The sequence below is a fragment of the Diceros bicornis genome, chromosome 31, assembly GCF_020826845.1.
Source record: "Diceros bicornis minor isolate mBicDic1 chromosome 31, mDicBic1.mat.cur, whole genome shotgun sequence".
NCBI classification, from domain to species: Eukaryota; Metazoa; Chordata; class Mammalia; order Perissodactyla; family Rhinocerotidae; genus Diceros; species Diceros bicornis.
The window spans coordinates 1,645,562-1,666,697 of NC_080770.1; the positions used below are offsets into that span (position 1 = coordinate 1,645,562).

General features: G+C 54.5%; 1 protein-coding gene across 2 annotated transcripts in view; it reads left to right on the forward strand.

The window, feature by feature from the left end:
• OSBPL5 (oxysterol binding protein like 5) overlaps positions 1-20,876 on the forward strand; it is a 75,050-nt gene extending 54,174 nt beyond the window's left edge. For both annotated transcript variants that reach the window (XM_058526129.1, XM_058526130.1), the window contains 13 exons: positions 6,419-6,603; positions 7,264-7,345; positions 8,854-8,952; positions 9,375-9,471; positions 10,459-10,557; positions 13,183-13,280; positions 13,791-13,880; positions 13,978-14,114; positions 14,577-14,762; positions 15,080-15,206; positions 17,007-17,145; positions 17,735-17,837; positions 19,744-20,876. In XM_058526129.1, coding sequence (XP_058382112.1) covers positions 6,419-6,603; positions 7,264-7,345; positions 8,854-8,952; positions 9,375-9,471; positions 10,459-10,557; positions 13,183-13,280; positions 13,791-13,880; positions 13,978-14,114; positions 14,577-14,762; positions 15,080-15,206; positions 17,007-17,145; positions 17,735-17,837; positions 19,744-19,882 — 1,581 coding nt within the window. In that variant the 3' untranslated portion in view covers positions 19,883-20,876. The remainder of the gene's footprint in view (positions 1-6,418; positions 6,604-7,263; positions 7,346-8,853; positions 8,953-9,374; positions 9,472-10,458; positions 10,558-13,182; positions 13,281-13,790; positions 13,881-13,977; positions 14,115-14,576; positions 14,763-15,079; positions 15,207-17,006; positions 17,146-17,734; positions 17,838-19,743) is intronic.
• The last annotated feature ends 260 nt before the right edge of the window (positions 20,877-21,136 follow it).

A 21,136-nucleotide genomic window follows, 5' to 3' on the forward strand; every position in this document is an offset into this window, starting at 1 on the left:
GAGTGGGAGACGGACCCCTGCCTCCCCGCCCCCCGCCCAGACTGGGCCGGACGAAGCTGGAAGTCCTGGGCTCAGTCTCCATAGCACGTGTGTGGCAGCTACGGTGATAGGCATCTCAGAGAAGAGCAGACGGGGGTCCAGGGCAGCCCTCTAGCCGTGTACCCAGGACAAATGAGGGCCCTTTTTTTTGAGGTGTTTTTTTTTTATTGGTGTCATAATAGTTTATAACATTGTGAAATTTTAGTTGCACATTATTGTTTGTCACTCACCATATAAATGCATCCCTTCGCCCCTTGTGCCTGCCCCCCAACCCCCTTCCCCCTGGTAACCACCAAACTGTTCTCTCTGTCTGTGTGTTAGTTTATCTTTCACTTATGAGTGAAATCATATGGTATTTGTCTTTCTCTGGCTTATTTTGCTTAACATAATACCCTCCAGCTCCATCCATGTTGTTGCAAATGGGACGATTTTGTCTCTTTCATGGCTGAGTAGTATTCCGTTGTATATATATACCACATCTTCTTGATCCAATCATCAGTCAAGGGACACTTGGGTTGCTTCCACTTCTTGGCTATGGTGAATAATGCTGCAATGGACATAGGGGTATATAAGCTTCTTTGGATTGTTGATTTCAGGTTCGTTGGGTAGATTCCCAGTAGTGAGATAGCTGGATCATAATGTATTTCTATTTTTAATTTTTTGAGGAATCTCCATACTGTTTTCCATAGAGGCTGCACCAGTTTGCATTCCCACCAGCAGTGAATGAGGGTTCCCATTTCTCCACAGCCTCTCCAGCATTTGTTATTTTTTGTCTTGGTGATCATAGCCATTCTAACGGATAAAAGGTGATATCTTAGTGCAGTTTTGATTTGCATTTCTCTGATGATTAGTGATGTTGAACATCTTTTCATGTGCCTATTGGCCATCTGTATACCTTCCTTGGAAAAATGTCTCTTCATTTCCTCTGCCCATTTTTTGGTTGGATTGTTTGTTTTTTTTTGTTGTTCAGCTGTGTGAGTTCTTTATATATTATGGAGATCAACCCCTTGTCGGATACCTGGTTTGCAAATATTTTCTCCCAGCTGGTGGATTGTCTTTTCATTTTGATCCTGGTTTCATTTGCCTTGCAGAAGCTCTTTAGTCTGATGAAGTCCCACTTGTTTATTTTTTCTTTTGTTTCCCTTGTCTGAGTAGACATGGAATTCAAAAAGATCCCTCTATGACCAATATCAAAGAGTGTACTGCCTATGTTTTCTTCCTGGATTTTTATAGTTTCGGGTCTCACCTTCAAGTCTTGGATCTATTTTGAGTTAATTTTTGTGTATGGTGAAAGAAAACAGTCTACTTTCATTCTTTTGCATGTGGCTGTCCAGTTTTCCCAGCACCATTTATTGAAGAGACTTTCCTTTCTCCATTGTATGTTCTTAGCTCCTTTGTCTAAGATTAGTTGTCCACAGATGTGTGGGTTTATTTCTGGGCTTTCAATTCTGTTCCATTGATGTATGTGTCTGTTTTTGTACCAGTACCATGCTGTTTTGATTACTATCGCTTTGTAGTATATTTTGAAGTCAGGGATTGTGATGCCTCCAGCTTTGTTCTTTTTTCTCGGGATTGCTTTAGCTATTTGGGGTCTTTTGCTGCCCCATATGAATTTTAGTATTCTTTGTTTTATTTCCGTGAAGAATGTCCTTGGGATTCTGATTGGGATTGCATTGAATCTGTAGATTGCTTTAGGTAATATAGACATTTTAACTATGTTTATTCTTCAAATCCGTGTGCATGGGATATCTTTCTGTTTCTTTATATGATCATCAATTTCTTTCAATAATGTCTTATAGTTTTCAATATATAGGTCTTTCACCTCCTTGGTTAAATTTTTTCCTAGATATTTTATTCTTTTTGTTGCGATTGTAACTGGGACTGTCTTCTTGAGCTCTCTTTCTGTTAGTTCGTTGTTGGTATATAGAAATGCAACTGATTTCTGTAAGTTGATTTTGTACCCTGTAACTTTGCTGTAGTAGTTGATTATTTCTAATAGTTTTCCAGTGGATTCTTTAGGGTTTTTTATATATAAAATCATGTCATCTACAAACAGGGAGAGTTTCACTTCTTCGTTGCCTATTTGGATTCCTTTTATTCCTTTTTCTTGCCTAATTGCTCTGGCCAGAAGCTCCAGTACTGTGTTGAATAAGAGTGGTTAGAGTGGGCAGCCCTGCCTCGTTCCTGTTCTGAGAGGAACGGCTTTCAGTCTTTCCCCATTGAGTATGATGTTGGCTGTGGGTTTGTCATATATGGCCTTTATTATGTTGAGGTACTTTCCTTCTATTCCCACTTTGTTGAAAGTTTTTATCATAAATGGATGTTGTATCTTGTCAAAAGCCTTCTCTGTGTCTATTGAGATGACCATGTGGTTTTAATTCTTTATTTTGTTGATGTGGTGTATCACGTTGATTGATTTGCGGATGTTGAACCATCCCTGCGTCCCTGGTATAAATCCCACTTGATCATGGTGTATGATCTTTTTAATGTATTGCTGTATTCAATTTGCCAATATTTTGTTGAGGATTTTTGCATCTTTGTTCATCAGCTATATTGGCCTGTAATTTTCCTTCTCTGTATTGTCCTTGTCTGGCTTTGGTATCACGGTGATGTTGGCCTCGTAGAATGTGTTAGGAAGTGTTCCATCTTCCTCTATTTTTTGGAATAGTTTGAGAAGGGTATGTATTAAGTCTTCTTTGAATGTTTGGTAGAATTCTCCAGAGAAGCCATCTGGTCCTGAAATTTTATTTTTTGGGAGGTTTTTGGTTACTGTTTCAATCTCTTTACTTGTGATTGATCTGTTCAGATTCTCTATTTTTTCTTGATTCAGTTTTGGGAGGTTGTATGAGTCTAAGAATTTATCCATTTCTTCTAGGTTGTCCAATTTGTTGGCATATAGTTTTTCATAGTCTTTTCTTATAATCCTTTGTGTTTCTGTGGTATCCATTGTAATTCTCCTCTTTCATTTCTAATTTTCTTTGTTTGAGACTTCCCTCTTTTTTCTTAGTGAGTCTGGCTAAGGGTTTGTTAATTTTGTTTATCTTCTCAAAGAACCAGCTCTTTGTTTCATTGATCCTTTCTACTGTTTTTTTTTATTTCAATTTCATTTATTTCTACTCTGACTTTTATTGTTTCCCTCCTTCTGCTGACTTTGGGATTTGTTTGTTCTTCTTTTTCTAATTCTGTTAGGCGTAGTTTGAGGTTACTTATTTGGCATTTTTCTTGTTTGTTAAGGTAGGCCTGTATTGCTATGAGTTTCCCTCTTAGGACCACTTTTGCTGCATCCCATATGGTTTCATATGGCATATTTTCATTTTCATTTGTTTCCAGATAGTTTTTGATTTCTCCTTTAATTTCTTCAATGATCCATTAGTTGTTCAGTAGCATGTTGTTTGGTCCTCACATCTTTGTCACTTTCCCAGCTTTTTTCTTGTAGTTGATTTCTAATTTTATAGCATTGTGGTCAGAAAAGATGCTTGTTATGATTTCAATCTTCTTAAATTTATAGAGGCTTGGGGCCAGCCTGGTGGCATAGTGGTTAAGTTCATGCACTCTGCTTCAGAGGCCCAGAGCTCGCAGGTTCAGGTCCCGGGCGTGGACCTACGCACCGCTTATCAAACCATCTTATGGCAGGCGTCCCACATATAAAGTAGAGGAAGATGGGCACAGATGTTAGCCCAGGGCCAATCTTCCTGAGCAACAAGAGGAGGATTTGCAACAGATGTTAGCTCAGGGCTAATCTTTCTCACAAAAAAAAAAATTTATAGAGGCTTGCCTTGTTTCCCAACATATGGTCTATCCTTGAGAATATTGCATGCGCACTTGAGAAGAATGTGTAATCTGCTGTGTTAGGATGGAGTGCTCTATATATATCTATTAAGTCCATCTCGTCTAGGTTTTCATTTAAGTCCACTATTTCCTTATTGACTTTTTGTCTGGATGATCTACCATTGGTGTGAGTGGGGTATTAAGATCCCCTACTATTATTGTGTTGTTGTTAATATCTCCTTTTAGGTTTGTTAATAGTTGCTTTATGTACTTTGGTGCTCCTGTGTTGGGTGCATATATATTTATAGGTGTTATGTCCTCTTGGTGGAGTGTCCCTTTTATCATTATATATTTCCCTTCTTTGTCTCTCATTACCTGTTTTATCTCGAAGTCAACTTTGTCTGATATAAGTATGGCAACACCTGCTTTCTTTTGTTTGCCATTAGCTTGGAGTATCATCTTCCATCCCTTCACTCCGAGCCTGTGTTTGTCTTTAGAGCTGAGACATGTTTCCTGGAGGCAGCATATTGTTGGGTCTTGTTTTTTAATCCATCCCACCATTCTGTGTCTTTTGATTGGAGAATTCAATCCATTTATATTTAGAGTTATTATTGATATAAGAGGGCTTATTGTTGCTATTTTATCACTCATTTTCTGGTTCTTTTGCATTGTCTTTGTTTCTCATCTCATGTGTTTTGGACTACCAATTCAGTTTGGTAGTTCTGTATGATGGTTTTCTTAGTTTTCCCTTTATTTATCGTATGTGTCTCTGTTCTGTTTATTTGTTTAGTAGTTACCATGAGGTTTGTATAAAAAAATCTCATAGATGAGATAGTCCTTTTTCTGATGGCCTCTTATTTCCTTAGACTAAGTCGATTCCATCCCTTACCTCTCCCCCTTCTAAGTTATTATTGTCACAACTTATTCCAACTTGTGTTGTGAGTTTGTGTTTAAAGTGATGAAGTTATATTTATTTTTGGTGTTTTCCTTCCCTTAATCTTTGATGTTATAATTAAGTGTTTGCTAACCTATTCTGATAGAGAGCTGCAATTGTTCTTATTTTGTCTACCTATTTTTCTCCTTGCTCAAAGCTTTGAATCCCCTTTCTCTTTTTTTTTTCCCCCCTCAGGAATGAGGGCCTTCTTGAGCATTTCTTGTAGTGGGGGTCTTGTGGCAATGAACTCCCTGAGATTTTGTTTATCTGGGATAGTTATTATTTCTCCATCATATCTGAAGGATGTTTTCACTGGATAGAGTATTCTTGTCTGAAAGTTTTTGTCTTTCAGAATTTTGAATATATCATTCCACTCTCTCCTAGCCTGTAAAGTTTCTGCCGAAAAATCGGCTGAGAGGCTGATAGTAAATCCTTTGTATGTTTTTTTTTTTCTCATTGCCCTTCATATTTTTTCTTTATTGTTGACTTTTGCCAGCTTTACTACTATATGCCTTGGAGAGGGTCTTTTCATGTTGATACATTTAGGAGATCTATTGATTTCATTCACTTGTATTTCCAGCTCCTTCCCTAGGTTTGGGAAGTTCTCAGTTATTATTGCTTTGAACAAGCTCTCTGCTCCTTTACCCCTCTCTTCTCCCTCTGAAATACCTATTATCCTTATGTTGTGTTTCCTAATTGAGTCAGATATTTCTCAGAGAATTTCTTTATTTCTTTTTAGTCTAAGTTCTCTCTCCTCCTCCATCTGGCGCATTTCTGCATTCCTATCCTCAATATTGCTAATTCTTTCCTCCATATTGTCAGCTCTGTTCTTTAAAGGTTCCAGATTTTTCTTTATCTCCTCCATTGTGTTTTTCATCTCCAACATTTCTGATTGGTTTTTCTTTAGTGTTTCAATCTCTTTTGTGAAGAAGTTCCTGATTTCATTGAATTGTTTATCTGTGTTTTTTTGTAATTCATTGAGCTTTTTTATGATAGCTATTTTGAATTCTCTGTCATTTCAGTTATAAATTTCTGTGCCTTCAGCATTGATTTCTGGGTGCTTGTCATTTTCCTTCTGGTCTGGAGGTTTAATATATTTTTGCATAGTGCTTGAGGGCATGGGCTTATTTTTCCTCATTCTGAAAATATCTGGTTGCAGCTTCCCCCTGCCACCACTGGCTGGGGGTCAAGAGCTGTGTATTCTGAGCCCGCCGCGATCCACGGAGGCCTCCTTTTTAAAGGAAGTGCAGGCCTGAAGCACCTGCATTGCCAGGCAGTCATGGAGATTGTGGGCCAGAGGGGTCTCCCCATGCACATGGCACCTCCTGCCATGGGCGCAGAGTCCTGCAAAATCCACAGATGGGTTTCAGCAGCCAAGGTGGGGGAGGCTCCACCCTGGCCTCAGAGAGTGGGGGTTTGCACAGACCCAGGGCAGAGCCCAGATCAGCCAGGCTGGAGGGAGCCAGGGCCCAGCAGGCTGGGGTGGGACACGTTCTGGAAAGTGCAGGGGTCAGGTGGGGCCAGGCCAGGGGCTTCCCCTGATGGGGTGGTGGACTGCAGCAGCCCCCTCCCATCACGCCTCCTCCAGCCAGAGCCAGCTGCCGCTGTCCTGCCCACCCCTCCCGCTTCCTTGGGCAGCCAGAGCTGGGGGCCTGACCATAGCCCCTCTGCCAGCAGCTGGGCGAGGCGTCCCAGGTGGAGACGGTGTCCGAAGAGAACAAGAGCCTGATGTGGGTCCTGCTGAAGCAGCTACGGCCTGGCATGGACCTGTCCCGTGTGGTGCTACCCACGTTCGTGCTGGAGCCCCGCTCCTTCCTCAACAAACTCTCTGACTACTACTACCACGCCGACCTGCTCTCCAGGTGAGCCAGGAGGGGGCCCATCGCACACGTGTGTGCCCAGAGACCCCCAGCCTCCCTCCGCCCCTGCCTGCCCCACACAGGTTTCTGGAGGGTCCCTGGGGCTCTGGGCTGAGCTCCGTCCACTGACCCTGCTGGCTCAGCCCTCCAAGGGGGCCCAGTCTCCAAGACCAGCCCCAGGGGGAGCTGGTGGAGAGGGAGGGTGGGGGCGGCTCCATGTCCATCTAGTCAGGGCCGGACCATCAAATGTGAGCATGGGGTCTGCCCTGAGCATCTTTCATGAGCCCCAAGTCCTGAGCCCCGGCATTGGCACCTTCAGGCTGAACACAGCAGGCTATAGAAGCTGGAAAGGGGGCTGCTGGCTCAGGAGCCCACAAGAGGGAGCTGGGTGAGGGTGGGAGCACTCAGGGAGCTTCGTGGAGGCAGGAGCATCTTCTCTGCCCCAGCATTGGAGCGGCTCTGACAGTTTCTGGTGAGGTGGAGAACCCACCTCCCAGGGGGTTGGGAAACTCGCCCCAATTCAGGGCTGGGAAGGACAGGAGGAGCCCACGTGGCCTGTTTCCAGCGAGTGGATAGAGGTTGGCATGGAAGGAGGGAGGGGCAGGGAAAGGGAGGAGGGGCGCAGGGACCCTGCCTGGAGTCAGGGGTCCCCCCACGTCGCAGGGCTGCGCTGGAGGAGGACGCCTACAGCCGCATCAAGCTCGTGCTGCGCTGGTACCTGTCTGGCTTCTACAAGAAGCCCAAGGTAAGCGGCAGCCAGGGCGGGTGGTCCCCCCTGTGTCCCTGAGCCATCGCCCACCCTACATGGCCTTGAAGGATCCGGATGGTCCCCACGGTGGGCCCAGACAGCCAGAGATGGGGGCAGGCCCTGACTTCCCACACAGGGGCCCCCTGGCCCAGTCAGGCCAGGCCCCCAGGGTGCTCCTCCCCATCAAGGAAACGGCTGCCACACATGTGCCAGGAAAGGGGCTTTCGACCCCGAACTGCAAGGACCCTGGGACCGTGATTTCCGTCGTTTGTCTTTTAGTCATGGATCCTCTTTTGAGAGCCCCAAACCCAGGCTCAGGCGAGGGCAGGGCTGCTCTGGTTGCAGTGACAGGAGGGGCCTGCAGCTCCGCCCACTCCCCTGACCCCACCCTGGAACCGTGGGGTTCCTTGGGATGCAGGTTTGAAGCCACGATTCTGGCGCCACCTCATCATCGTGCAGCTGGGGAAACAGGCTCAGGGAGGGAAAGGGACGGCCCAGAGTCATACAGAGGGTTGGGAGTGGAACCAGGGCTCCTGACTCTACTGGGGCCTTTTGCGTTGGCTACAGGCTTGGGCTTGGTGGAGGTGGACCCCACGGCCCTTGGTAGGGCCAGGTGTGTGCGCACACTTAGCTGTGTTGAGTGCGTGGTCTGTTGGGGTGGAAGGGACCACTCCGGGAGGACTTCTCAGAAGAGGAAGCTCCAGAAGGCTGTCTGGGATGGGACAGTCGGGCGATGCAGGGTCAGCTCAGAGATGGACTGGGGAGCTCAGCAGAAGAAGAGTTGATGGGAGGCTGCAGGTGAGGCTTGGGGCAGGTGTCCCTCCAGAGCATCCTGCAAACATTTATCGCTCATGGAGCCTCCAGGGCGAGGCTGACACATGCGCAAAGAGCTGGAAGTGAGGGAGATCTGGGGAGGGGAGGGGGGCGCGTAAAGGGAGTAACCTAGTTCCTTCACATCAGATCGGGGGTCTGAGCTGGACCCCGTGGAGACCTGGAAGGAAGGCTCTCCAGACAGAAACTTGCTCCCTCTGCAGTGGGGACCAACGTGGGCCGTTTGGGGAACAGAAAGGTGGGGAGCGTGGCTGAAGCAGAGTGAGAGGGTGGGGGGAGGTAGACAGGGCCAGAGGGTTTGGGGTGTTACTTAAAAGGTCATTAGAAGCCAGTGGGGCTTTGAGTGGGCTGTGTGCTGGCTCTACTCAAAGTCCAGGGAGAGCGGGACCTGGTCAAGGTCTCCTGTTCCCCTCAGGGTCAAGAAGTGGACAGGACACCTCGTAGGCTGTCCCCCCAGAATGTATATCATTGGCAAAGCATAGTCTCCCCAGACCAGAAGGGGGCTGCTGTTCCCAGAGGCAAACCAGGCCCTTCTAGAGACTTCCTCCCTGCAGATGCCCGGGGCTGTGGCCAGGGGGCAGCCCCCCGCGTTGTCCCTCCGTCCACACCCACCCTGCATGGGGTCCATGGCCCGCCCGGTTCCTCACACGAGGCTCTTCCTTCGTTACCTGCAGGGGATCAAGAAGCCCTACAACCCCATCCTGGGGGAGACCTTCCGCTGCTGCTGGTTCCATCCCCAGACCAACAGCCACACCTTCTACATAGCGGAGCAGGCAAGGCCCCCCAGCCGCACCCCGGGGAATGCTGGGCTGGGCTCTGGGCTCTGCAGTGGGCAGGACCCTGGCAGTGGGCAGAGATGGATCTGACCCTGAATGCCAACGGGGATTCTCCCAGGAGGTGCAGACACGGCACCGCGGCTGTGACAGCAGAATGTTTCCTCAGAGAGGGGACATCACATCCTCTTTCCTTCAGGGGCACTCTGGGGTGGTACGGGGATTCCCGTCTGCCCCTGGGCCCCAGGACTCAGGCCCGGCTTCCCTGGGCTCAAGAGTGAGAGCTGGAAACGCCCCATGCCCACCCCTGGCGCTAGGAGGAATGCCCTGGGCGGGGGGCTTCTCATCAGGAAGTTGGGCTCTGGCCTCCCAGGGGCTGCCCACTGCTGGGGCCATTTCTGGAGCAGCCTCTCTGCCCACAGGTGTCCCACCACCCGCCCGTGTCCGCCTTCCATGTCAGCAACCGGAAGGACGGCTTCTGCATTAGCGGCAGCATCACGGCCAAGTCCCGGTTCTACGGTGAGAGGGCTCCCCTGGGCTCTCCCCGGGGCCTGGGGAAGTGGGAGCAGGACCGGCTCCTGGAGCCGGAGGTCACCAGACCTCACGTGGTGGCCGAGTGTGTGTCCCTCCCCGCCTCTCCTAGTCAGGGACCACGTGGGTGGTAAAGTGCCCAGAACCTAGAGTCGGGCAGAGCCCAGCCCCCCGGCCCCCCAGCCCTCAGCCGTAGAGTGGGCACCGTTTGCAGGGATGCCGTGAGGGTTACGAGGAAGACCCCGCGTGGAAATGTGCCGTCTAGAGCCGACCTGTCCAGTCAGTACCGCTAGCCACTACCAGGCTGTTTGAATTGATTAAAATGAAATAAAACTTAACATGCAGCCACGTCACCTGTGCTCAGGAGCCACGTGTGGCTGGTGGCCCCCGTGAGGGACAGCGCAGGGCGGAACATTCCCACCATCACAGATAGCTCTGTCGGCAGTGCCACTATAGGGCCGGGCACCGGGGGTGCTCAGAAAGTGTCTCCATTTTCCCGTCATTTCTTTATGGTCTTCTTGGCGAGCAGGTGCTCTGAGTACCTCTGTGTGCCCAGCGGCCTGCAGAGGGTGGGCACGGGCGGTCCCCCCTTGCCCACCCCCGTGCTCCCGTCGCTGACCGTGGCTGCGACTCTCAGCCCACAGTGGGCCATACCCCTCTAAGGAGTGTTTAAACTCGGAGCAAGGGCTCGGACCACTTCCACCCAAGAATCCTGCTTTAGTAACTGCAATGAACGTTAACGTGTAGCGAGTTAAGTAACTCCTTAGGAAGGATGACATGTGCCACCTGAACAGGGCTTGTACAGAATCTGAGGCTCAGAGAGGTTAAGTCACCCACCCACAGTCACACAGCTGGAGATGCTGGGGACTCTTTCCACCTGTTGGAAAGGAACTCAGACCCTGTGACTTAGGAGGTGGGCCCTGGGGTCCCGAGGGTCCGTCTCCACTCACTGGTTCCACTGCCTCGTCTCTGCAGGGAACTCGCTGTCGGCTCTGCTGGACGGCAAGGCCACGCTCACCTTCCTGAACCGGGCAGAGGATTACACCCTCACCATGCCCTACGCCCACTGCAAAGGTGAGAGGCCACGCCGCCCCTGCCCTGGAGGGCAGAGCCCAGGCTGGCCCCTCGGTGTTTGCTTGAAGACAGCTTTATGTCACCCTCATTCTTCAGTGACCTTTTAGCTGGGTGTGGAGTTCCAGGAAGGTTGTTATGCTGCTCTCCTCTTCGAAAGCGTTTTATCGCCTTCTGGTTCCCACTGTGGTTGATGACTAGTCGGCCGTCAGCCTATTTGTTACATCATCTACTTTTCTCCTCTTATCTTCTCTTTGGCGTCCTGCAATCTCGCTATAGTATGTCAAGGTTTGGACTTCTTTTTTAGTTTTTAATTAATAGACTATTTTTTTAACAGAAGTTTTAGGTTTACAAAAAAATTGAGCAGAACATATTACCTAAAGTCCACAGTTTGCATTAGGGTTCCGTCTTTGTGTGATACATTCTGTGTGTTTGGACAAATGCATAATGACCTGTTTCCACGATTAGAGCATCACAGAATAGTTTCACTTCCCTAAGAATCTCTTATGGTAATATGTAAATAGATGAATTCGCTTATGCATCCCTCTCCTCTCCCTGCAACCCCTGGGCACCACTGATGTTCTTACTGTCTCATAGTGTCGCCTTTTCCAGAATGTCATAGAGTTGGAATCACAGAGTATACAGCCTTTTCACTCTGGCTTCTTTCACTAAGCAACATGCATTTAAGATTCCTCGATGCCTTTTTGTGGCTTGATAGCTCTGGATTTCTTTTTTATTTTTGCTGCTTGAGGGTTTTTCTTGGTTTGGACTTTTTAAATCTGAGATTTCATGGCTTTAATCAAGTCTGGAAATTTTTTAGCCATTATTTTTTTAATACTGCCTCACCCCAATTTCTCCAGTTTTTTTCCAGAACCACAACTTTACATAAGTCAAACTGTCACATTCTATGCCCTGCATCTCATATCTTTTATCCCTTTGCATTCTGGATAATTTCTTTAGAGCTACCTTCAACTCTGGTTAACCTGATATTAACTCATCCACTGAGTTCAATTTCGATGTTTTGGGGGTTTTTGCCCTAAAAGTTCTGCTTGGTTCCATTTCAAACCTGCCTATTTCTTTTATACTTGTACTGCATTCCTTGATCACATTTGCAACTCCTTCTTAGAAATCTGTAAACGCTGCAGACACAGCTGTTTTATATTCTCTGTCTCGTAATTCTACTCCGGCCCCACTGCCCACAGCAGTGCCTTAGGAGACGCTCCATCAAGACTTGTTCAGTGATGGCTGTGTACATGAAGACCTTGAGATTCTAATTCTCCTGGGGTTTTCCTGGCTCTTGCGTATAGTAGGTTGTTTCTAGGCCACCCAGGAAGTGCCCATTTGAGTCTCAAACTCACGGCGGGGGCGGGGGGTGGGGTGTTCTTATCTTTAACCCCGAGAGCCCCACCCAGTACGCCCAGTACGGATGTTTCCCTGTCCTTTTGTGGTGGAGGGACTTTCTGCAGCTCCCTCCCTTGTGCTGAGGGGGTAGCCACGTGAGAGCCCAGCTTTCTGGAAATGTCTCAGAACACACTCTCCACATTGCTCCGGCCCGGCCCCTCTCTCCTGCTCCCCAAAGAACCTGGAATCCCAGGTCTCAGATCACATGCCCTCTCTGCTCAGCAGGGCAGCTTCGGCTCCTCATCCTCCTTCCCCTTCGTCCCTCCTCCTCTTCCTTCTCCCCCTCCCCCTCCCCCTCCCTTTCTTCTCCTTCCTGTTTGTTTTTTCTCTCAGGGGATTTCTTTTATTTCTCACCTGCTCATCTGCTCACCAGTGCGCTTCAGAGAACATTATATGTCTTTTCAACATTTTATTATGGAAAACTTCGAGCACATATGAAAGCACAGTGACCCGCCGCGTAACCCCAACACAGCGAGCTGCTAGTCTTGTTCCTTTTCCATCACGTGCACAGAGAGATCTGGGGGATGTTTCTGGCATGTTAATATTTCAATTAGCTTGTCTTTTTTTTTGCATTTTTGAAAGACATATTTTATCCCACGTTGCTAAGTGTTTTAGAGTGGGAATGGTTCTTTTTTTCTTTCTTTCATTAGATTAAGTCCTCCATATGGCCAGAAATGGAAGATTCATTCTTTCCCTCATTCATTAAAAAAAAAAATATGTATTAATTTAAAAAAATATGCCAGGCACATCCCAGGCACTGGCGTGGCTCCGTGCAGGCCATCCTGGGCACAGCAGTGAGAGGGAGGACGTCTGCTGCTGGGAGCCCACGTTGGGGCAGGAACTGCAGAGCCAAATGACAGACTGTGATGAGTGTCTCACGGGGGCCCGGAACAGGGGGTTCCTGGGGAAGGGCCAGCCAAGGGTGGGGGCGTCTCCTGGATGGAGCACCTCACAGGAGCAGAGGCCCTGGTGGTGGAGACCCTGTCCTCTGGGGGAGCTGGTCACTGAGGAACCAGGCACAGCCCCCAGGCTCTGCTCCCCCTGACAAGCTCCTCTCCATCCTGCCGGCTCTGCCCCCAGGAGCTCCTGTCCTCTCCGCTGGCCCTTCTCACCTTCCCAGGGCCTGACACAGGCCTCCAGGAGTCAGCATTGCTGGGTTGGGACTCAGCAGTGGCCTGGGGTTTGGCAGGACCGGTCGGCCCCTGACCCCCACCAGCTGTATTTCAGGTATCCTGTATGGCACCATGACCATGGAGCTGGGCGGCAGGGTGACCATCGAGTGCGAGAAGAACAACCTCCAAGCTGAGTTGGAATTCAAGCTCAAGGTAGTACTGGCCGCAGCACCCTCAGCCACCTGGAGGGCCTCGGGGGACGTGGGGCTCAGCCCGGGAGGAGCAAGGCCTTGGGGTACCCCCTCTGGCCCTCTCCATGCCCCAAGGATGGTTTCCCGAGCAGATACACATGAGGGGAGCAGCTCTTGGTATCCCCGTGGTGCAGCCGGGCCCAGAGAGGGGAAGGGGCTGCCTGCAGGCCAACCAGCAGAGCCAGGACAGGCCCAGGCCCCCTCCCACCGTGCGGCACATACACCTGGCGGGGACCCTGCATCCTTGAGCTCAGGCTGAGCCATTGGATGAGTGTGGCCGCCTCCAGCTTTGAGTCCCATCCCAGCCGGGCTCCCATGCCCTGGGGGCCAAGAGCCTGCCCCCCCATCCCCCTACCCCCCCACTCCTGGTGAGGAAGGGGCCTCCTCCTCCCTCCAGCTCGCTGAGGGGTTTAAGCGTCCACGGAGAGGCCACTGCCCCTCACTGGTGTCCATCTCGGCTGTGTCCCCACAGCCTTTCTTTGGGGGCAGCACAAACATCAACCAGATCACAGGGAAGATTGTGTCGGGGGAGGAGGTCCTGGCGCGTCTCTCGGGACACTGGGTAAGAGGCCGCCCCCGGGACAGGCACGGACGGGCCCCTGGGCATGGGACGGCCATCACGCCAGTACCTCTGACCCCGCCCGGGCCATCTGGGGCAGGACAGAGAAGTGTTTATCAAGGAGGAGGGGAGAGGAGGCACCGAGCTCTTCTGGAACCCAAGCAGGGAGGTGCGCGGGCAGAGGCTGAAGCGGCACACCGTGCTGTTTGAGGAGCAGACGGAGCTGGAGTCAGAGAGGTGAGGCCCAGGCCGGGTCCCAAGGGACGCCGCTGACCCCAGCATGGTGTGGCCGGGCGGGCAGCTACTCTCCAGGTCGGCAGGGTTACAATGCTGTGAGCACGTCCCCAGGATGTCCCTGTCAGGGGGAATGGACCCCTCACGGCAGATGTCCTGCTGGGGGCAGCTGGAGGGAGAGGAGGTGAGGCCTGGGGAAGAGCTGGCCCTGGAGCCCGTCACTGCCGGTAGATGAGCAGCAGCTCCACAGGGAGGTCCCTGCTGGCGGGAGGTGTGAGCTCAGCGTAGGAAAGAACAATCTCATGGTGAATAAACAGCGCCCCAGGAGAAACAGGCACCTTGATAGGCAGTGAGCTCCCTGTCACTGGAGGCAATCAAGTTGAGGTTGCTCTGAGCCTTCCCTCCAGTGCTGACGGGTTGCGGCTGCCCAAGTCCCCCAGCTCAGAGCGGGTGCCCTGCCCACAGGCTCTGGCAGCACGTCACCAGGGCCATCTGCGAGGGTGACCAGCACAAGGCCACAGAGGAGAAGTTTTCCCTGGAGGAGGCACAGCGGCAGCGGACTCGCGAGCGCCAGCAGAGCCTCACGCCCTGGAAGCCACAGCTGTTCCACCTGGACCCCGCCACCCAGGAGTGGCGCTACCGATACGAGAAGTGAGTGCTGGTGGGCGGCGGCTGGGGGGCCTGCGTGGGCTGGACCAGCAGACTGCCCACCACCTGCACCCCACCCTGGGCCTGAGAAGCACTGCAGGGGCTCCTGCTCCCCTGGAGGAGCGAGTGATGGGGGAGGGAGGGTCGTATAGGGGCTCCCCCAGCCAGCCCTTACGTGGGCCCTGCACAAGGGGTACAGGCAATAGCCATTCTCCTGGGGGCTCTGGCCGTGGCTGGGAGGCTGAGGGCTGGGCCAGGCTGGGGTCCCCTCACCCCGAGAGCCACTGACCCTGCCAATGGATGCCCTCTGGACCCTCCAGCCTCAGCCCCTGGGACCCGCTGAAGGACATCGCCCAGTTTGAGCAAGACGGGGTCCTGCACACCCTGCAGCGGGAGACCATGGCCGGCCAGACCACCTTCCTGCGCAGCCCGGGGCCCAGGCACCAGGTCAGCACCCCCCCGTCCCTTGCCCAGGATCGTCCTCAGCAGCCGGAGGGGACAGTCAGGCTGTAGATGTGGCCGCCACCCCCACCCTCGTTTCTACCCGCCTGGCCCTCCTCATCTTGGTCCCCTATGCTGTCATACTCATGCCTCCTCTCCCAGCATGGCCTCCTCTGCACCCCCATCCCTGCCCTACTCTGTCCTGCCCAGTCCCCAGCCCTGTCACACTCTCACCACCCCCCAGCAGGGCCTCCTCTGCCCCCCCCATCCCTGCCCTGCCCAGCAGGGGACCCAAGACACCTGGATTTGCAGGACGCTCAGTTTCCTGGGCGCCCCAGTGTGCAAGGCACTGTGCTGGGGTCTACTGGCTCCTGGCCCATAGCTCCCCAAAGCCGCCCTCTGTGGTGTCAGTAGTACATTATCCCATTCTACAGATGAGTAAACCGAGGCTCGGGGCAGCCCCGGGACTTGCCCAGGTAGGGGGAGGAGGAGCCAGCATGTGCACAGATGCCTGGGGCTTGACAGGGCAGGAGGGAAGGTGGGGAGGCTCCAGGAGGCATCAGGAAGGTGGCAGACCCCCATTATGGCCAGCCCACATGCTGCAGGTGCCACGTGCTGAACAGCACCTGCTGTGCCATCTGGGCACCTACTGTGCGCAGAGCTGGCACGAGGACAGCGCTCCCCCAGGGCGGGGAGGGGCTGGGAGGGGCAGGGAGGGGTGTGCTCCCCAGCTGCAGGGGCCTGGGCCGGACTCAGAAGGGCCATTCTTGTCCCGTGACCCCAATCTCCCGGCAAACAGGTGCTGCAGCATCTCACCACCCACATGTGTCCCACCCTCTCACCTCCCCCGCGTGCTGCAGCCCCTCACCCCAGCCGCTCCAGCAGGTGTCCACACTGACACCCTCTGCATCGTCCTCCCTCTCCCCAGCCTCTCCAGTCGGCCTCAGCCCCACGACGCCTCAAAACCTGCCCCAGGGTGGTTGCCACTGATCACCCTGTGCCAAATCCACCTGTCCCGGCTCTGACCCCCACATCCCCATCGCTGACCCCACCTGTCATGTGTCTGACCCCACCCCTCTATCGCTGACCCTACCTGTCCCGGCTCTGATCCCGCCTCCCCATCGCTGATACTCATCAGGGCCACACAGGCCTGATGCGGAGCGTCCAGGCACCCACCGGACCCCTCTGTGGGAGCACAGACCTGCTGTTGGTGCCGCACCCGCAGCCCAGTTCTGCTCTTTCCACTAAGCTCCCCTGAGCATCGGTCCGTGTCCGTGGTCCTTGTGAACCGAGCTGCGCCTTGGCCACTCCTGTACTCTGGGGGCTTGTTAGAGGCCGTCTGAGCCTGGGGTCCCTCCGGAGACGTCCCCTCAGTGTGGGGGGACCCCTCGCTGACGGCTCACACGGTGGGCTGCAATCAGCCCTCACGGCTCACGGGTCAGAACGGCCTCCGCCCCACGGCCATCACGTCTGCATGTATTGGGCACGACGCAGCGACGGGCAGCGGGCAGGCCTGTCTGCACCGACTTGCCGGGCCTGGCCCCGCTGCAGACAGGCCAGGACTGTACGTTTCCAGTGAGGAAACTGAGGCCCGGCGGGGGCGTGGCTGCTCAGGGCCAGGGTTCAGACCTCTGCTGTGCACCCAGACCCCATCAGCTTCCTTCTCTAGAGCTGTCCTGGCATGTGTGCCACCATGTCCCCAAGGCCAGCAGGGCAGGTCCCCACAGGTGCAGCTGGAGCAGAGGCCAGCGAGGATGCAGTGGGTGTGCATGGGCTCCCAGCGGCAGCGGCTCTGTCTCTCTCCAGGGGCCTGGCCCAGACCGGCGGCTCCGCAAGGCCAGCGACCAGCCCTCCGGCCACAGCCAGCTCACGGAGAGCAGCGGCTCCACACCCGAGTCCTGCCCGGAACTCTCGGACGAGGAGGAAGACGGTGACTTCGTTCCTGGTGAGCCCTCCTCGGCCGGCCCCCCTGCAGGGTGTGAAGGGCTGGAGAAGCGGCTGGCCCTGACTATCCTCCCAGGGGACCCCAGAAGCCTCCCTGAGCCCAGGGGCACAAAGGGGCATGGAGGGGGCAGGGGCTCCCCAACTCTGCACTCAGAGGACGAGGACGCCTCCCCTGGCTGGCAGGGGCAGTGTGACAAGCAGGGCTGGGCAGTGTCCATCTGTCTGTGACCCTCTGGTTCCGCTCCTGCCTCTCTGCCCGCTGCCCTCATGGGGCATGCCTGTGTCTCCCCGACCTTGTCCTCGCTTCTGCAGTGGATGAGCCACACCTTGGCCATTTCTGTCTCCCATGGCTTATTAGAGGCCAGCTGAGCCCAGGGGCCTCTCCTGAAACAGCCCTCAGCCTCTCCCTGGTCTCCCTGTGTCATTAGCCTCATCCTGAAGGCTCCTGTGAGGTGGGGCGTGGTCCGAGCTTGGCATGACTCTGGGTCCCCACATGCAGGACATTCTCGCTCATCCTGGCTTCTCCTCTCCCTTCCCATCCTGTGTCCCCTTGTCCCCTGTGTCCTGTGACTGGCGGCCGGCCGGCCCAGGCTGCGAGAGCCCGTGCCCTCGGTGTGGGAAGGAGGCGCGGCGGCTGCAGGTGCTGCACGAGGCTATCCTGTCCATCCGGGAGGCCCAGCAGGAGCTCCACAGGTAGGCACACTCCGGGACCCAGCCAGGGCTCCGGGGCAGAGAGTGCAGGAGAGCCAGTGGGCCGGAGCGGGGGCCAGGGAGGCCGTGCGTCTGGAATGTCATTGGGAGCTAGAACTCTGGGGACCTGCAAGGGGTCTGGCTCTGGGGTGAGGACAGGAAGGAGACCTGGGGTCCTGCCCTTTGTGAGAGGCGGGCGGGCAGCGGGGAGTTCTGTTTGAACAGGCTGGATTGGCGCTGCTTGGTAGACACCGAGCTGGAGAGGGAGGAGCCTGGAGGAGGATGCTGGGCCAGGCGTGGGCTTGCAGGAGCCTCAGGTGACTCAGAGCAGTACACCGCCCAGTGAGGGGTGGGGTGGCGGTGAGCAGCCAGGTGGAAGCTGGGAGGAGGTGCGCCAGCAGTAGCTCCCCATGGGCAGCTCTGGGCTCGCTGCTATGTCCGCAGCACTGTGCAGAGTAGACCCTCAGGAATGGCTGGGAGCTTGAGAGCCACACTCTGCAAACCCTGGTGGGTGCGGGCTACCAGGACCACTGCATCCATCAGCAGACACCCTCGAGGCAAGGCAGAGCCATAGTTTCCAGCTCCACTCCAAAGCCAGGTTCCTGGCTCCAGTCTCACTGGCTGTGGGGGCTCAGGCTGCCAGTACCTCAGTCTCCCCTCCGTAAAGTGGGGTGATAGCAGCGCCCCCGGGCAGGATGAATATGGTGCAGAGGGCTGGGCTCTGTGCCCGGCACCCAGCCACATTCAGCAGCTGTTAGCGTCCCAGCCGGTTGGGAAGCCCAGGATAAGCATGGCAGTGATGAGGCTGGCCTCAGCCTCCTCTGTGACCAACCCAACACTTGGCACAGAGGTGCTTGTCACCTTTTTAATAACCTGCTGCTTTGTGAGGCTGTGTGGGGCCAAGAGAAAGGGAGGATGGCACCTTGGAAGAATGAGAGAAGGCCACCTGTGTGGTCAGGGAGGGCTTCCTGGAGAATGTAGGTGGGCAGGGAGGAAGGGAGGAGGGGACAGCAAAGGTCAGTACTGAGCTGTGGGCGCCACAGGAGGGCCGCTGCTGGGAGAAAGGGTGAGCCGAGATGGTGGAGCTGAGCCCTGAGGCCACGGGAGCCAGGGAGGGTCGGAACAGCCGCCTGGCACCACAGGAGGAGGCTGGCTGCAAGGCGGGTGGCCAGGAGAACAGCCAGAAGCTTCTGCAGCAGTGCAGACACACAGTGACATCAGAGTCCAGGGCAGGGGATGAGTGTCCTGGGACTGCCGTAACAAAGCCCCCCAGACCAGGTGGCTTAAACCACAGACATTTACTGTCTCCCAGTCCTGGAGGCTGGACGTCCGAGATCCAGGTGTGGGCAGGGCTGGTTCCTCCTGAGGCCTCTCTCCCTGGTGTGTAGACGGCCGTCGTCTCCCTGTGTCCTCACATGGTTGTCCCTCTGTGCGTGTCTGTGTCCTGATCTCCTCTTCCTATAAGGTCACCAGTCTTATAGGACACTGGATTAGGACCCACCCTAACAGCCTCATTTTAACCTAATCACCTCTTTAAAGACCCCAGCTCCAAATACAGCCACATTCTGAGGTGCTGGGGCTTAGGACTCCAACATGTAACTTTGGGGCAGGGGAGACACAGCTCAGCCCATCACACCAGGGGTTGGAGGGGGGATGCAAGAGGCCCAGCTCCCCTGCCCTGACCCCCCTCTCCCTGGAATGTGTGCCTAGGAAACCCAGTGCAGCCGTTGTGCCCTAGGCCCCCTCCTCCTAATGAGCCCCCACCCTCATTGGCACCCATGTCCCTGGAGGGCGGGGACGTGCCATCCTGTCTGGTCTGGCACCCAGAGAGCACCCTCTCTCGGCTGTTGGGAGGGTGGGCCGGGCTGGCCTGGTTCAGCTGCTGCACTCTGTCGTTCATTTGTTGCAGGCACCTCTCAGCCATGCTGAGCTCCACGGCCCAGGCCAGGCAGGCGCCGACCCCAGGCCTCCTGCAGAGCCCCCGCTCCTGGTTCCTGCTCTGCGTGTTCCTGGCGTGTCAGCTGCTCCTTAACTACATCCTCAAATAAGAGCCCGTTGGGGGCAGCATGGGCATTGCCTGCAGAACTCCGGCCAGCCCCGACCCGCCCTCCCACCCAGGCACCTAGCACTTTAAGCCGGCCCCAGGGAGGCAGAGAGAGCCGGCCAACATGGACAGAGGGGCCCACGGCGAGAGGAGGGACCCAGGGGGCCGCACAGGCTCCTCTTGGGGAGGCACTGGCCTCTCCCGCAGGGCCCTCCGCCCAGCGCCGGCCTTGATGCTAAAGCCAAATGCCGCTTCACCGTGCGCCACTCTCCCTGGTCATCTCGCCTGGTCCTTCCCAGTGCAGCTTCCACTAGCCAAGTGGGACTGCCGGAGGGAGAGTAGGAGCGCCTGCTCAGCCTTGGACAATCACTCCCCAGCAGGGACGAATGGGGGGTTTTGAGGAGCCAGCAGAGAGTCCCCAGGGGGCCCCAGGGCCTCCTTGGTCTCCTTCCTGAGACTCTGCCCACCTTGCGCTGGAGGGGCCTCAGGGGGGGCTCCCGGGGCAGGCTGGAGCTGCTCTGAGAGGGCCTTCTGGGTTTTATTCCACTGGTGTGCTGTTTGGACGGGAGCCCAGCTATGACCCGCCCCACCTCCCACAGCCCGGACATACCGAGATGGGGCGGGCACACGTGAGCACCCCCTGGGTCAGGGAGGCTTGGGTTGGACACTTTGCTCAGACTGAGGCACGGTCTTCCCATTCCACACTTTTTTAATAAACGCAATTGCAATATTTTAGGCAGGCTGCGAGCAGCGTCTGGCGTTTAGCCTCTGTTCCTGTGTCAAGTGCTGCCCGCCGTGTGTGTGCGTGCGCGTGCGTGCGTGTGTAAGCATCTGCACACACAGATACATGCGGAGCCTTAAACTGTGTTGTGGTGGTGCCGCCTGAGCTGAACGTTTCATCTTCCAGTTTTTGTATCCATGTCCTTGCCCTCCCCACCCTGATTTGGGGACGTGTCTGTGTCTGTGCTCCATACCCTGAAATAAACGGACACACAGTGCGCATTGTCTTCTTGGGGGACTTCAGAAACGTGGGGGGTGTTTCCAGGAGACACTCAAGGCAGGCAGGGGGCTGTCTGGGGCTGGAGGTGCCGGAGGCTGTGAGGCTGGAGAGCAGGGGTCGGGGGAGGATGGGGTGCAGTTTGCAGGCAGCAGGAGGAAGCAGACCCACCCTGTGGAGCAAGCACTAGGAGGCCGGGGTTCCTGACCACCATCCGCTGAGCCAGCTGAGGACGCGGGGGCAGCATTACCCACCAGGGCC